The 15619-nt window shown below is 59.8% G+C and overlaps 2 protein-coding genes across 8 annotated transcripts in view; one reads left to right on the forward strand and one right to left on the reverse strand.

The window, feature by feature from the left end:
- BTBD19 (BTB domain containing 19) lies at positions 1–5173 on the forward strand. Of its 5 annotated transcripts, none has more exons than XM_085511615.1 (8): positions 1–143; positions 1368–1593; positions 2149–2202; positions 3386–3445; positions 3794–3862; positions 4078–4209; positions 4289–4414; positions 4497–5173. In XM_085511615.1, the coding sequence occupies exons 2-8, from the start codon at positions 1456–1458 to the stop codon at positions 4629–4631; spliced, it is 714 nt and encodes a 237-aa protein (XP_085367741.1). In that variant the 5' UTR covers positions 1–143; positions 1368–1455; the 3' UTR covers positions 4632–5173. The 5 variants fall into 5 exon arrangements, 4 of the variants coding, with proteins under 4 accessions (XP_085367741.1, XP_085367738.1, XP_085367740.1 ...); XM_085511612.1 differs by lacking the exon at positions 1–143 and adding an exon at positions 186–444; XR_014932820.1 differs by lacking the exon at positions 1–143 and adding an exon at positions 570–835 and having other exon boundaries at positions 3721–3862.
- The window catches only part of PTCH2 (patched 2), a 25336-nt gene continuing 14784 nt past the window's right edge, over positions 5068–15619 (reverse strand). For all 3 annotated transcript variants that reach the window (XM_085511582.1, XM_015870335.3, XM_085511581.1), the window contains 22 exons: positions 14320–14509; positions 14142–14211; positions 13802–13893; positions 12273–12468; positions 12062–12183; positions 11716–11863; positions 11422–11553; positions 11185–11340; positions 11008–11100; positions 10804–10929; positions 10602–10720; positions 10085–10490; positions 9694–10006; positions 9416–9558; positions 9142–9322; positions 8404–8687; positions 7885–8022; positions 7627–7769; positions 7433–7532; positions 6941–7186; positions 6424–6825; positions 5068–6260 (listed from right to left, as the gene is read on the reverse strand). In XM_085511582.1, the coding sequence (XP_085367708.1) occupies positions 6424–6825; positions 6941–7186; positions 7433–7532; positions 7627–7769; positions 7885–8022; positions 8404–8687; positions 9142–9322; positions 9416–9558; positions 9694–10006; positions 10085–10490; positions 10602–10720; positions 10804–10929; positions 11008–11100; positions 11185–11340; positions 11422–11553; positions 11716–11863; positions 12062–12183; positions 12273–12468; positions 13802–13893; positions 14142–14211; positions 14320–14435 (3726 nt within the window). In that variant the 5' untranslated portion in view covers positions 14436–14509 and the 3' untranslated portion in view covers positions 5068–6260. The remainder of the gene's footprint in view (positions 6261–6423; positions 6826–6940; positions 7187–7432; positions 7533–7626; positions 7770–7884; positions 8023–8403; positions 8688–9141; positions 9323–9415; positions 9559–9693; positions 10007–10084; positions 10491–10601; positions 10721–10803; positions 10930–11007; positions 11101–11184; positions 11341–11421; positions 11554–11715; positions 11864–12061; positions 12184–12272; positions 12469–13801; positions 13894–14141; positions 14212–14319; positions 14510–15619) is intronic.

Here is a 15619-nt window from a genome sequence, read left to right on the forward strand (position 1 = left end):
CAGCCTGGACCACAGCCAGACTGGGGACACAGCACCTTGTGATATTGGCTTCTCCTCCTGGACACCCCAAATAAACACCATACGAGCATCCAATGCGACGGATGGAGAACAGCCGAGTGAACCCCGCTGTGAGCTGCACAAAGGTTTGATGTTTCCCCCCGGGTTTCATCCCCAAGCACCACTTCTCCCATAGTACACAGGGTTGGGCACCCACTGAGCACAGCAGTGGGGCAGCCGAGCCCCATGTTGTGCTGGGGGTCCTGCTGCACCCATGCCCTGAGTTGGGGCAGCTCTGTCTGTAACCCGAATGGTGTTTTCTCCCTGCTCGGAGCCCAGCCCAGCTGGTATGCCCGGCTGCCCCATCAATGCGCCTTTGTCTGCCCCGACTGCAGATCTATTTGGGGAAAGTGGAGACGGCCTTTGTGTATCTATCTGCCGGCGGAGGTATTTATAGCTTGCTGCTGGCTGAGCTGCCAAGCAGCCGGCAGCTGGACTCTGCTCCTGGGGGCTGGCTGTCCTTTCATTCTGCCTGCATTCAACACTTTCCTATGCAGACCCAAGGGCTGCAGAGCATGCTCTAGGGTGGGTTTCCCTGCTTCCTTCCCTGCTTTCCTCCCCTTCACTCGGCCCCCGTGTCTCTCCCAGCCCAGCCTCCCTCCTGCCCGTTTCCCTAGCAATAGGCCATGACGCTGAGCCTCCTCCCCATGCCTGCCTCCTCCCCTCCTTCCTCCTCCTCCATTCTCCTCATGGCCGGCTCCTGCTCGGCCCAGCTGCATGGCGAGGCGGCCGCCTTCACCGCTGCCCTCCGCTCCCTGGTCAACAACCCCCAGTTCAGGTGAGGGGAAGGCCGGGGGGCTGCCATCTTCCCCTCCCGCAGGCCGAGGCCTTCTGCTGGCAGCCTATGGGACGTGCATGGCTTCCGCATGGCTTCTGTGCCGTTCCCCCCTCCTGTATCTGCTTTCTCCCCCCTGGCTTCAGCCGTGCTTCCTCTCGCCATCTCTGCTGACACCCCATGGCTGTGGGATGGGGGACAGCCCCACAGGGGCCCTGGTTGTGTTCCTGCCCGGAGCTGAGCTGTGTGGCCAACTTGTGTGGTCCCCTTTGCCTGTCTCATGCTGAAGCCTGGCAGAAACATGGGTGTTATCACAGGAAATCCCCATCCCGGCTGAAGTCTTGGCCACCCAGAAGAGAAATCTCTGTGAAAATCCCACAAACCCCATTTCCACAGAAGCCAGCACAATGCACCAAGACTGTGGGGCTGGGGGAACCAGTGAGGCAGTGGGACCCTATAGCCCACAATAACCCACTCCCTGTCCCAGCCCTGGCGCTGTGTTCTCCATGTTCTTCATGGTCCCCTCTCCCAGCAGTGATGTGACGTTTGTGGTGGGCCGGGAGCAGCAGCAGGTGTTTGCACATCGCTGTGTGCTGGCGTGTCGCTGCCAGGCCTTCCGGGGGATGCTGACGAGTGATGAGGACCCTCCCAGCAGCATCACACCCCAGGGACCCTTCATCCTGGGCAACGTGCAGCCCGAAGTCTTCCTTGCTGTCATCGAGTTCCTCTACACTAACAGCGTCACCCTCAACAGCCACATTGTGAGTGGGGATGGGGGGTGTGTGTGGGGACTAATGGGTGAAGGGGAGCTTTGTTGCTCTTAGGGAGGGGATGGCCATCCATGCAATGAGTGTGTGGAGGCTCAGCCCAGCACTGTGAGGTGTCCAGAGCACCATGTTCCCCATGTGCCTTGGGACAAGCAGGAGTGTTGGATAGGGATATCAGAAAGGGGGAGCTCCATTTTTGTCCTATCTTGCAACCCCTCTCCCAAACATTCCTAGCCCAGAGCTTTCATAGAGGAAGAGGGATGCACCCCTGTGGTCCCTGAGCTGCTCTGCCCAGTGTATATATATAAATTTTACACACACATGTGTTGGGATATCAGGAAAGTGTTCTGCAGCAGAGGGTGGTGGGTGTGGAACAGGCTCCCCATGGTAGTGCAGTGGTCATGGGCCCATGCTGCCAGAGTTCAAGGGGCATCTGGACAGTGCTCTCAGACACAGGATTTGAGTGGCTCACTGTGGAGCCAGGAGTTGGCTCCTGATCCTTGTGAGTCCCTTCCAGCCTGGGATATTCTGTGTTTTGTGATTCTTTAGGTGCTGGAGGTGCTGACCTCATCGGTGGAGTACGGCCTGCAGGACCTGTGCAAGGTATGACCCTGCTTAGACCTGGTAGTGAGTCCTCTATGCCCTCATGCTGAGGAGCACCCTAGTACAGCCAGAGCTGGGGAAATCCCATGATAAGACACAGGACTGCACATCTCCCACCCCACCAAGGGCAGCAGGAAAGCCCCAATGCCTTCCAGCCATGTCAGGAGGATGCTGTTGGGAAAGACCCTCTCTGGGAAGCACTGGGCACCCTTTGGGGCTGCTGTGGTCTGGGAGGCTTTGGGGAGGAAGCAGAAAGCAAAATGGAGTGGTGTGAGCTGGTAGGCTCCATTAGGGATGCAGTCAGACAGATGGACGGGCAGCAGGAAAAGGGGAGGGAGCTCTTTGGGCAGCTGGGACACGTCACCAGAGTCATTCCTGAATTACTGCTGGTTCTATTGCATGACATGCACCTCACACCCGGATTTCCCCTCCCTTAGCAGCACAGTGAGGAAGGAGCTTGTTGAGGATGTGAGAGCTGCCAGAGCAGCCCCTCATCTCATAAGGACACGCTCAGCAAGACCCCAGCCATGACAGCAGGTCAGCAGAGGTGTGAGGAGTAGAGCCAGGGGTCTGCACCATCCAACAGGGGTATCCCCAGAGCGATGGCCTTCGTCAGCTGATGTATGTGAAGGTGGGGGTCAAGTGACGGCCGGGGAAGCCCCTGGCTCTGTCCCCAGCTGCAGGGTGACTCACGGCCCTTCTGGTCCAGCAGATGGCTCCTCCCCACAGATCACATCACTTTGGGTTTCCCAGAGCCCTGACCTGCCTCTGCCCCCACACGGCTTATGTCCCTATGTGTGAGGCATCTGGTATGGGCAGGAATTTAGACTGCAGCCACAGATGCTCCTCTCCAAGCAGGGAGAGCTGGGGTCACCCAGCAGCCACACAGGGGGACATCAGCAGTGTTCCCATGGCAGTACTGGGTCACAGACAGAGCTGGGTGACCATCCCCAGGATATGCAGTTGGATGGGGTTTGATCATTGCAGGTTCTTGCCATAACTCAATCTCTGCCCATATGCTTTACTACAAACCCTCTTTCCTCATCCCATATGTTACAAAACCCTGGAGACACCTCCACCACATATCCAGTCCTGTGTCTGGGGGGCTCAGGGGATGCTGAGCAACATGGGGGTGGTGGTGGGTCCCCTGCCCTGCCTACCCACTCTCCCGTTCACCTTGTAGCTCTGTGTGGAGTTCATTAAGGATACGCTGAGTGTGGAGCAAGTCTGTGAGGCCCTGCAGGTAAGTGGCACCTGGCTCTGATGTGAACAGCAGGGATGGTGCTCAGGTCCCCCATGTGGGCTATGGGCCATCTGTGGGGTGAGGGTCAGCCTGGGGTGCTGGGGAAAAACCAGTGATGACTTCCCAAGGAGCGTCACAGAGGGTAAAAATAGCTCTGCTATTTTGGGGTCTGAGCTGGCTGACGGGGCAGGGTTTCCCTTCCCTCCCTCCCCCCAGCAGCTGCCCTGTCCCTTGGCGATGTCACACCGACATGCTGCCTTGTGCTCCTGTGGCAGGGGTGAAAGATCATATATGCCATGCACCCCTTCCTGCCCTGGGACCCTCATGGTAGTCCCTGCTGTCCCACAGGCTGCAGTGACCTACGGGCAGGCGGATCTCCAGCAGCACTGCCTGGCGTTCATTGAGAGCTACACCATGGTAAGGCTACAGGGGGAAACAGGGAGCAAATGGGGACACGGTGTGGGGCAGGGGAGTGGGGCCATGGGGAGGATGGGGCTGGGGAGGAAATGTTTTTCTGGGAGCAGGTGCTGTAAGCCGCTGGGCTGGGGATGGGCTGGGGAAGGTGCTGGGGTGCCAGGCAGGGTAGGTGTGAGGGCTGTGGGTGGGTGCTGGTTTAAGCAGTGCATCCACAGGCAGTGGTGCAGACACGGGGCTTCCATGAGCTCTCTGACATGGTGCTGGCACGGGTGCTGCGCAGTGACCAGCTGGCTGCAGACGAGCTGGACCTGGTGCAAGCTGTGCGGGAGTGGGCGCACGTCAGCTCGGTGAGTGCAGCATGGTGGGCACCTCCCCAAGCCCCCCAGTGTCTGCTCCATCCAACCATCCATCACTAATGTCCCACAGGCCGTCCTGGAGCGGCCGGTACCTGAGGTGGCCGCTCTGCCCGTGCAGGAGCTGCGCCTGCCCTTGCTGGCACCCAGCGAGCTGGCAACGCTGGAGAGCCAGAACCAGCGTGATCTGCTCATCCCAGTGAGTTGTGAGGTGCCCTGTTGTCATGGTGTTGTCATGGGGCCGGTTTGGGGAACCCACACTGATGTCCCCTTCTGGGCAGGTCGATAGCATCGCAGCAGCCTGGCGCTCCCATGCACTGCGGCGTGGAAGTGGGGTGCCCTCCCACCTGTGTCGACCCCGGCGCGGCACACGGCCCCGCAACCACCACCGCCACCTGGACCCACACAGCAAGTAGGGGCTGTGCCCCCTACAGCCCCCCTGCAGCAGCAGTGCGCCCTGCTCGGCACTGAGCAGCAATAAAGTGCTTTTCCACACTTGCTAGATTCAAAGCAGGATAGGAGGATCATCCGGGCAGCCCAAGGGAAACAGGATGGGCCCAGCATTAAATCTTATCGCATCCAGGTCCCATCCTTCCTGGGGTAGTGCTGCCCTCCGCTGGCAGCAGGGCTGAGCTACAGGAGCGCACCAGGGCCCCCGCACGGCGAAGATGGAGAAGGAGCTCAGAAGGCATGAGGCAGCTCCCAGCCCCACACCCAGCATTGCCTGGGCTGCAAAACCTCCATCACCACCCCCGCCCCTCTTTGCACAGCCCATTGCACACACAGCTGTGTGTATCTCATCCCACCCCCCGAGCTGTGCCCCCCCCAGGAGACAGGGTCAGACACAGCGGATAATTTATATATAATATATATATTTACTCTTTAAAAATAAACCTTCAGTTCCCCACTACCGCCTGTACAAACTACAAAAATAAACCTTTGCTCTCTTTGATATAAATAACTTAGATGGCGTGGTTGGAGGTGGGGGGAGGGGGGGGCTGCCCACCGTGCCCACGCCTGGCACGGGGACGAGGAGCCCAGGGCCACCCCAGCACAGCAGCAGTGTCAGGGGGCCGGGGCAGTGGGCACAGCAACACCGCTGGAGTTAAAGTGCTGGGTAACGGCGCGGACGGTGCCCGGGATGGGGATGGGGGTTGGCAGGGGAGATGGCCCCTTTGCATGGGCACGGGGCAAGTAAGTTGCTTTCCCAGCTGGATGATCCCAGTGGCAGTGTGGGCGCCCTACACAGGGCAGAGCTGTGACTGTGGGACATCTCAGGGCCTTGGCAAAGCGAGGAGCACCCCAAGGACCCCTCCCCTCCAATTCCTGCCTGAGTGCTGGCAGCAATGGGCTCCCCAGCACGTCCCCCAGATCTGTCCCTCCTGTGCTCACTGGTAGGGAAACTGAGGCACAGAGAGGGTGGAGGGACATGGGGCTGCCTCTCACTACCCCACCCCAGGCAGCCTGACAAGGCCCTCGGCTGAGAAATAAATCTTTTAAAATAAGCTTAAAAATATATATCTCTCTATAGATAGTTTCCCTTTGCAAATAAATAAAGGTGGGGGATACCTACCCTGGGCCTTACCCACAGCTCTGGGGCACCTGCCTTGTGGGGCAGGGGGGCACCAGGGGCAAGGCAGCCCAGCAGGTGGCTGGGGGGGGGTCCCAGGAGGAGGAGATGGGGAGCAGGCAGCGGCCCCATGAAGGGAGGTGGCAGGGCAGAGGGCTGGGCGCTGCACCCCCTGTGCCAGCAGCTCCAGAAACAGAGGGGGAGTTAGTGCTTCCATTTCTGGGGGGCACAGGCGCAGGGTGACTCCAAGGCACATGGAGAGACATGGCCCTGTTGGCACAGCGTGGCCTGCACACAGCTTACATAGGAATGGCAGCCTGCCCTGCCAAGCCTGGGTGTGGGGCCGATCCTCTTCGGCTGAGACCGGAGCATCGCCACGGGGGCGATTAGCAGCACAACACGGGCGAGCCCGCTCTGCACCCTCTGTGCCACGCTGGGAGCTGCCAGCCTGGGTGCCATCCATGGAGCTGGTGACCTGTGGGGAGACAGTGGGGATTCAGCTGGGTCCCCAAAACCCAAACCGTATCCATATGCTATGCAACACCTGCACCCAGTAGCATTACTGCAGCGTTAGGCCACTGTTTGGGCAGCTGGCACCAGGGCCAAGGGGGGGCATGGGCATCATGCCTCCAGCTCACCTAGTGCCGGGTGCCTGCCCCACGGCGTTCCAGGCTTTGCATCTCGAAGGAGTCGGGCACAGTGCTGGGCTCCTCCAGGCTGTCTGTCTCGGTGCCAAAGCTGGGGTAGGAGCCAGGCAACGTGGGGTGCAGGGCCACTGTCACTGAAGCAGTGGCTGTGACTGTGGTGTAGCTGCCAGCAGGGCCCTGCAGGTGGGTGCTGTAGGCTGGCAGGGAGGCCCGAGGGGCTGGCCAGGGGCTGGAGGAGCAGGGCTGACCCAGCCGAGGTGGTGCTGTGGGGTGTGGGTAGTCTCTGGGCTGTGCGGGGCACGGCTCCCCGAAAGGCAATGAGGCTGCAGGCTGGGGGATAGGCTGCTCCTTCTTCCCCTGGACCTCTGGGCTGTCCTTGTAGGGCTTCAGCACCTAGGGAGGAGTGAGATAGGGGGGCTGAGCATCCCTCTGGCACCACCCCACCAACCCCCATGTCCCTGCCCCTCAACTCCATCCAACCACCACACGGACACATAGGGACACTCACAGTGATGCGGGGGAAACTGGGGTCCTTGCCAGCCTCCAGCAGAATGTGTGCCGGAGCAGGGGGCACAATGAAGGGTCCCTGGGGGCTGCCTGGCCCCACACCATCGCCATAGCACTCTGTGTCTGAGGTATCAGTGAAGGCAGCAGGCCAGGCAGGGGCACGGCGGATGTACAGACCCCCAGGGCCGAGGCACGGGGGTACTGGCTCTGTAGGAGGCAGGCGGGGGCCATTATCCACAGGAGATGCCTGAGGAGAGAGGAGATGGTGTAAGGGATGTCAGAGACACACAGGGATGGGGTCAAGCCAGGATGGGACAACAGGATACAGAGCAAAGAAGGAATAGGGTAAAGCAAAAGTGATGGCACAGGGGAAGGCTGAGGTGGGTGTGTGGGTTGAGATTAGGACTGGGCAAGGCTGAGCTGGATATAGGGTGAAGGCAGTGCACAGAGCAATGGGGTATTAGGACAGGTGGGCATGGGATGGAGGTCATACCTCAGAGGGTGGCCCGATGACGGAGAGCAGGACGGGCAGCAGCACCAGCCCGTTGAGCAGTCCCAGCAGCGTCAGGATGGTAAGCACCGCAAAGAAGTACCTGCAGGTAGGATAGGCAGAGGGCTGAGTGGGCTCACTGCCCCCACCAGCCCTACTGCCGCCCAGCACTGCTGGATAGGGTGTGCAGCCCTCACCTCATGATGAAGTCGAACTCAGAGCTGGCCAGCATGAGGACACCCAGGAGGGTGGAGACAGCGCCGTCCATCACAGGGGCAAAGGTGTGCTCCAAGGCAGCAGCTGAGCGCACGTTCCTGCTCCCAACTGCCGTAAGGAAGCCCTGCAGAAGGTGGGAGGATTATGGAGGGCTCAGCACCATGGGGTGAAGGCAGTCACTGTGTCCAGGAGTGGAACCAGGGTGCCACACGGGCAGGAAGGGGTCTGCTATTGCTCACCAGGGCCACATGGACAGTGAACTCCACACCGATGCCAACCGAAGCGATGAGGATGACCACAGGGATGGCACTCAGCTTGATGCCCATCAGCCCCATAATGCCAAACAGTTCCACCGCCATCATGGCCAGGATGGAGACCTGGGAGCAGAGGGGTCAGTGAGGGGGGGCTCCAATGCACACCATGTCCAACCCAAACCATTATAGGATCTCTGTGTCCTCAACCTATTGTTCCTTTCTGCTTTATTTGGGGTGTCTCTTTTTCCACCTATTGGGTGATGCTCTCCATCCCTCTCATAAGGAATATCCTTACAAAGCAGGGTAGATGTGGAACTGAGTGGCATATTTAGTAGGCATGGTGGGGATGGGTTGGTGGTTGGACCAGACGATCTTAGCAATCTTTTCCAACCTCAGTGATTCTACAATTTGATTCCTGATTCCCACTATGGGCATCCTCCACCCACCACCACCTCCATATGGGCATCCATCCCCAAAAAGCAGGTATCCAGAGCACACACTCACGATGATACCAGCCGTCCAGGGGTTGAGCAGCAGCAGGGCACAGACGAGAAAGGTGCAGGCCAGCAGGATGCTGATGGCCAACAGGAACCAGTGGCGCAGGCCGATGTACTGCTCCCAGAAGAGGAAGGGGTAGCCACTGGGGTAGCTCAGCACCCCATGGCGCTGGGCCGCCTCCTGGCAGATGGCCCGCACACTCTCAATTGCCTCGATGAAGTCAGCTGTGCGACGCAGCCCGCTCAGGTAGAAGGGGAACTGGGCGAACTCCAGTGGCTGGGCTGCTGGGACTGGGGAGGAAAACATAGCATGAAGGAAACTGACTCCATATGAGCACAGTCAAGATATGCACCTGGGCACCACTTCAAGCATTGGCACAGGTTGCCCAGGGAGGTGGTGGGGTCCCTGCAGGTGTTCAAGAACCATAAGGATGTGGCATTGAGGGACATGGTCATTGGGCAATATTGGTGGCAGGTGGACAGTTGGACTGGATGACCTTAGAGGTCTTTTCCAACTTTAATGATTCTATGATTCTGTGGGTACCACAAGGCTAGGGACAAGGAGCTGAGTGATGCTTGGGGTGTAGAGCACAAAGAGTGCAGAGCAAGAAGACGCAGGAATACATCTCCATCAAGGGATGCCCATGGGATGAGGAATGCTGGGGGTTTCTCAAGGGGCGAGGAACAGTGTCCCCATGCCAGGGGATGCTCGGGGCCACGGGGACCCCAGTAGGCGCTCACTCACTTCGCAGGTTCTCGCCTGTAGTGTCGTACTTGTCATGGATCCACTCAGGCGGCGGTGGGTAGAAGTTGGCCTGGGAGGCAGCAAAGCCCAAGGGGTCGTTGCTGGCCCACACCGTCAAGCAGATGTAGAAGGTGTCTGGGGGGATGATGCCATTCTCATCCACCAACCGCCGCGTGGTCAGCTATGGGGGCGGCAGGGCTGATGGTTAGAAGAGCAGTGGGCACAGCACACGGTACAGCCCCATCACTCCATCCCCAGCCCTATCCCCAGGCACCTGGTTGAAGTTGAAGGGCTCCTTCTTGTTGCCAGTCTGGATGAGGAGCTTGTAAGCCAGTGCCCCATCTTCAGAGCCGTTGCGATAGCTATCATGGGTGATGCGGCCGGCTTGCCAGTCCCTATCAAAGGTGGCCTGGAGCCCTGAGGACAAAGCATTCGGTGAGCATCCGTTGCAGTACCGTGGGGACACCATGGGGGCTCCAGAGGATGCTATGCACATGGGAAGGTATTTCTTGGCATAAAGGTTGGGGTGGAAGCCCTGGAGAAGCCCCTTACCTCGCAGCCAGTCCTGGAAGTAGTGGAGCCACATCTTGGGCAGGTCATGGTTGCCCTCACGCACCACGTACTTGACGGTGCTGAAGGCCTGGTGCAGGCTCAGCAGGGCTGCCTGGGCGCCTGGGTAGTGGAAACCACCTTTGGTGACGATGAACATGTTGTAGAAAGAGAAGTACTTGAACTGGGCTGAGATGAAGGCGTGAGCCTTGGTGTCCCGTGGCACAATGTCTGTCAGGTAGAGCCCATCATGCACCATGGTGGTGCCGTAGAGGCTTAGTCCCAACAGTGCCAAGAAGAGGACCACCACCACCACCTGTAAGGACAACAGGTCAACCAATGTCGCGTGCTACTATGCCGCACTGTACAACCCCACATCCCCACCCAACTTCACCTTGGTCTGGGTCCGCAGCAGGAGTGGGGCATACTTCTCACGGGCAAAGTCAGAGAGGCTCCAGCGGCACAAGGGCAGAGGCACGCACTCACGCCCACCCTTGGCCTCATCCAGCTGGGCCAGCAGGTCCCGTGTGGAGCTGGAGGGGGTGAAGACCTGCGAGCCCAATGGGTCGGCAGGCGGCAGCAGCACGGCAGGCGAGGTGCACACTTGGGAGGTGGGTGGCAGGACGGTGACGATGTGGTGGCCCGATGGGTCGCACTGGGTGAAGGCCTGCACGGTGGTGGTGATCTGAGTGCTGGTGGCCACGCCAGGGTGGCCATAGGGGGATGGGTGGGAGGCATGGTTGTCATTGGCATCGGCCAGCTCCTGGGGTTGGATCTGGATGACCCGTGAGGAGCAAGGGCTGTGGGAAGAGGAAGGAGGAGGTGGTGAGGTAATGAGCAGGGCTGCCCACAAGACTGCTTTGGGTGGGACACAAGGGTCCTGTGCGCCATCCTTGGCAGAGATCTGCTACCTGTAGAAGCAGCAGAGGATGTCGAGACGGCGCTTCTCCCGCCGGTACAGGTCCAGGCTCAGTATGGCAGGGAAGATGAACAGCACCATAGCAAAGTTGAACACCACCACCACGGCTGCCTGCGGGCAGAGGGACATGTCAGAGCCAGTCTCTTCCCACCCCACAACATGGGTCACCACTCCCCAGTGGGTGCAGGGCATACCTGGAGTGAGAAGGCACGCAGGGCAGGGATGGGCACCAGGGCAGCCATGAAGAAGGCGATCATGTTGCTGACAGAAGTGAGAGCCACGCTGGTCCCTGTGCGCCGTAGGCACTCTCCTGTCCGCTCCTGTAGGACACAGAGGGACACAGTGACAAGGGAACGTGGGGAACAGTGGGGCATCCCAGGACTGGGCTGAGTGCTCACCTTGAAGGGGATGTGCTGGCTGGTCTCAGTGAAGGCATGAGCCAGGAGGAACATGTCATCCACACCAATGCCAAGGGCCAGGAAGGGCAGCACCTGCCAGAGAGCAGCCACTGTCAGCATAGGGGCACAGACACCACCTAGGACAAGGGGACCCATGGCTCTTCCCCCGGCACCTACCTGTGTGGTGGCTGCATTGAAGGAGATACCAAGCAGTGAGCAGAGCCCTAACCCAGAGGCTACAGAGAGGGCCACCAGCAGGACCCCGGCCAGGCCAACAGCGCCCTGTGACTTGGAGCAGTCCCAGCGCAGCATGGTGACGCAGGCATAGGCCAGCTGGAGGAGCACAGTGGTTAGCAAGGAGGCAGTGGGCAGGGAGGTATGGAGCAGAAGATGGACAGAGGGGAGTATACACACCATGAGGAGGTATCCCCCAGCCACCCGGATGGCACTGACGTCAGAGAAGGACTTCATGATGTCGTTGAGTGTGGTGGTGGAGAAGGCATGGATGTTCTGCGTGGCATTGGGCGGGATGGAGTCCTGTGCCAGCTGCAGGGCATAAGTCCCATTAGACAGAGCCAGGACACATGTCACCCCATAACAAGACCCAGAGGGTGAGCATTGCCTGGGGACCCGCTGGACCATAAGCATGGTGCTGTCACCCACAGCCATGCAAGACTTGGGCAGAGGGGAGCTATTCCTGGTGCCCACCTCCACAAATTTCCTCTGCCAGGCCTCCAGGATAGCACCTGCCTTCTCCTCACTCCAGCTGATGTCATGGATCTCATAGTCATCCTTGAAGTGCTCAAACAGCTGCCGGGGACTCATGAGAAGGAACATTGTCTGCAGGGCCTCGGCACTGGGGAGACACACACACATCCTGCTGGGATCAGGGCTGCAACACCCCATGTCCTGGGTCCCCCCCAGTCCCTCTTATTCCCAGCCTTGCTCCAAAGCACCGCCCCCCTTGTCAAAGTGCTCCCTTGGGTGCTGGATGAGAGCACCACCACTACAGTACCACACGCTGTGCCCAGCAATCCTGCATTGCAACCTTTACCTTAGCAGCTTGCCCTGGGAGTCTTTGGTTGTGCCACCCAAAATCAGCTCCTCCTGCCAGCGCATGAACTTCCTGGAGAAGCCATGGCAGCCCCCAGAGAGCTCCGCCGGGATGTCGGGGCTCTGCCGGAGGAGGGAAGGCAGTGTCAGATGTGGGCAGAGGATGGTGAGCCCCTCTGGTCCCACCCCAACCCCCATGGGCTGTCACCCACCTGCTGGCTCTGCTTGTTGGGGGCACTGGAGGGGCACTGAGGGTCCCGGGGGTCCAGGCAGGGCCGCTCCATGTAAGCCTGCCCCACCTCAGCCTTATCCAGCAGCTCCTTGAAGCCTTCTAAGGATGTGAACTGCCCCAGCTCCTCCATCAGCTGCAGAGGGTCCAAATTGCTCCACTGGATATCAGGACGGCCCCTGCAGAGAGAGTGGCACAGGGCGATGCTGAAACCCCCCACCCCAGACCCCATTGCATGGGCTCCGCACCCCAAAATCCCTAACGACAAGGCTGGGGGGAAGCATCAGTCCTTGGTGCATCCTGCAGCGTCCCCGAGCTCTGGCGCAGCAGGCCGTGCCCTGAGTCAAGCAGCGTGCCTGATCCTGTTAGGCTGGGACAAAGGGGGGCAGGCGGCCCTGCGCGCCCCGCTCCCTGCAAGCAGTCAGCACAATTACAGCCTGCGGGATAACATCTTGATACAGGGAGTGGGGAGGGGATGTCGGGCCCATTCTACTCTCAGGTTTTGGGGTCTGCTATAGGGTCAGGGTAGGGAGTGAGGATGGGTGTTTAAGAAATGGGGTTTATCTGCTGCCTATGTAGGATGCTCCACTCCAGGCTCCACCTCTGTCCCAGCTCCAGTAATTCTTTGAGAGAAGACAGACTAAAAGAAGCCAACTAACCCAGCCCAGAGATGCAAAAAGGGAAAGAAAAAGCCCAGAGCAAGTGCGGGCTCTGGGGAGAAGGGCAGCCCGATGATTCATGAAGGCTGGCTGGGCCGGAGCTGGGCGCTCCAGATTCCCACATACCAACCGGAGCCGCTGCCACTTCCAAAGAGAGCCCCTTTTATCTGCTCTGCTTGCTTCACTGAGCCAGGGCAAATCCTTTTGTCTTTCCACAGATTGCCACGCTTTGTTCTCCCAGCCCCCGCCCTGCTCACCCCTCAGAGCCTTAAAAAGGGGACAGAGTCCCAGGGCTGCCCCATGGGTACCGCTGCAGGGAGATGCCCTGCTGCCACCCCTTGTCCACATCTTCAAGTAGTCCCTGAGTTGTCTCCAAGCACGGGGACGATGCCAGTCCCGCGGCAGACAGTGCCACTGGTGCCACGCTCACAGCCAGCCAGGCTGGGATGCACAATCCCAGGGACTAAGGGGGGGCCAAACAGTTCCCCCCCCCCCCAGTGCTGGCTGGGCACGCCAAGGCCCCTTCCCCCTCCTCCCAGCCCTGAATAAGGCCACTATTTCATCTGGTTGGCAACGGGCAGCTTTCAGAGCAGCATTAGCATGAGAAAGCACGGGGCTGCGTTTGCTGACAATGCACAAGGCTGCCCGGCCTCTCCGGACAAACACGGCTGTAAACAGAAGGAATGCAGGGGGCCTCCCCAGGCCCCACCAAAAAGCACCCAGGGAGGGGAGAGGAGCATGGAGCGAGCAGCCCCGTGCACCTGCACCTCACTGCACCCACTTCCCCATCCTAAGGCTCGGGGTGACAGGCATGTGCCACCAGGACCCCCACTGGTGTCCCCCATCCACTCACGGGAGGTAGGCTGAGCCTCCCTGCAGCTTGGCCCCTTCCCAGAAGCAGTCCAGTGGCGTCAGGATCACACAGGGGAACAGCTTCTCGATCATCTGCAGGAGGAAGAGAGGCAGCGGGTTGGAGGAACGCGCTGTGTGGCTGCCCTGCACACCTGCCTGTACCACCACCTCCCATCCCAGCCCCAGTCCGTGCCCCAACACGGAGCTGCAGGGCTGCACACTCTCAACAGATGGGTTTTGACCATCTGCTGCTCCATTCTCACTGGGCAGATGCCCGAGGGTGGGAGTCCCACGGCACCAGTGCCCCCACTGACCCACTCGGTGCCACGCTCAGGACTCACCCTCTCAATCATTCCATTCTCAATGATGGGGACGCCCGACTTGTAGCAGATCTTGTTCAAATCCCACGATCTGCAATAGGAGAAGAAGCTGAGGATGGGTTCCCTGCCACGGGAGGGTGAGATGGGGACACAGGGCACGGTGGGAGTCCCTGGCCCCCCCATCTGGAGCAGGACTCACTTTCCGTACAGCGAGACTTGCACTTTGCTGGCAGCCAGGGCCGCCTCGAGGTGGAGCTGCAGGGCCTCCTGCGTCAGGATGTTCTCCCCTTCGCGTTTCGGGGTCTGGATCAGCATTTGGGACGTGTAGACCGACTCCTCTCCCAGCTTCTCCTTCGTGTAGCGGAGCTCCTGGCTGACACGGCTGCCCGCTGTGGGATGGGGGGAGGCCATGACACCGGGACCACCGACACCGTGTCCCAGCACCGCACCCACCGAGGGACCCCCGCGGATGTGAACTGTCCCCATATGCCACCAAACCTGGGGGATCTCTTGCCATGGGGTTCTCCCAAGCACTCTGACCTCCACGTGCTCATACATCAAAGCATGCACCCATCACATCCCACATCTCCCCCGGCTCATTGGCTTTGCCTTTCCTGGGTAGCATGAAGGGGACACGACACATCCCCTCCACCCCCACCTGGAGCAATGACTGACCCCCAGAGCTGCTCTGGGAGCAGCTGGGGACATGAGCACACCAGGGGCCCATTTTGGCACCTCCAAGACACAGGAAGCCTTAAATACCACACAAGAGTTTCAGCAACCAACATTCCCAGCAGAACACACCAGCTTTATATCCAGCCCTATATTGCAGGACCCATAGCACCCATCATCCATCTTGGGGTACCCGAGATGAAGCCCCCACCCCATTGCCACCCTCTGAGGACACCACACATCCCGGTGCCGGGACTCAGCTCTCATCCATGCTGGGACCAGGACACTCCCTGGGCACAAAGCCGGAGCCCGGCAGGCCTGGCCCCCAGCCAGCACTGAGGAGGCCAGAGCAAGACCGCAAATAAGCAGCAGAATCTTCCCCTTTTAATGACTTATTATATGGGGATGACTTTTTTTTTTGTTGTTGTTGTTGTTATATTTTCCTTGTTTTTTGGGCTGGGGGGGGGGGGGGTGTGCCTTTATTGTTCCTGGCCTGGCTGAGGAGCAGCTGGTGTCCATCAGATGCCATTTGGGATGGAGGTTGTGCCAGGGCTGGGGGGGGAGGCAATGGGAGGAGTGGGGGGGGGGGGCACGGCTGTGGCCTTTGTGTGAGTGTGACAGAGGGGATGGCGGTGCCCGGGGCTGGGGACATGGGGAGGGAGGGTGCCATGGGGGGGACCGTCCCTTCCCAGCAGGGTGGGAGGTCGTGGCCGAGGGGGGGGGTGGTGCATCACTGCTCTGATCTCAGTTGTGCCACCCACATGGATGGGCGGATGGGGCTGGAGGCAGGGGGGGCCCATGGGGTCCTGCATCCCAGGAGGGGAAAA

This window comes from Coturnix japonica, chromosome 11 (assembly GCF_054131305.1).
Source record: "Coturnix japonica strain WE chromosome 11, WE-NBRP24, whole genome shotgun sequence".
Classification (NCBI taxonomy): Eukaryota; Metazoa; Chordata; class Aves; order Galliformes; family Phasianidae; genus Coturnix; species Coturnix japonica.

Bases quoted from the DNA above. Each gene is read 5' to 3' on its own strand.
- BTBD19 (XM_015870341.2), top strand. From the start codon at position 684: ATGACGCTGAGCCTCCTCCCCATGCCTGCCTCCTCCCCTCCTTCCTCC. The intron at 836-1,367 runs GTGAGGGGAAGG...CTCTCCCAGCAG, and splicing joins GTCAACAACCCCCAGTTCAG to TGATGTGACGTTTGTGGTGG. The intron at 4,210-4,288 runs GTGAGTGCAGCA...AATGTCCCACAG, and splicing joins AGTGGGCGCACGTCAGCTCG to GCCGTCCTGGAGCGGCCGGT.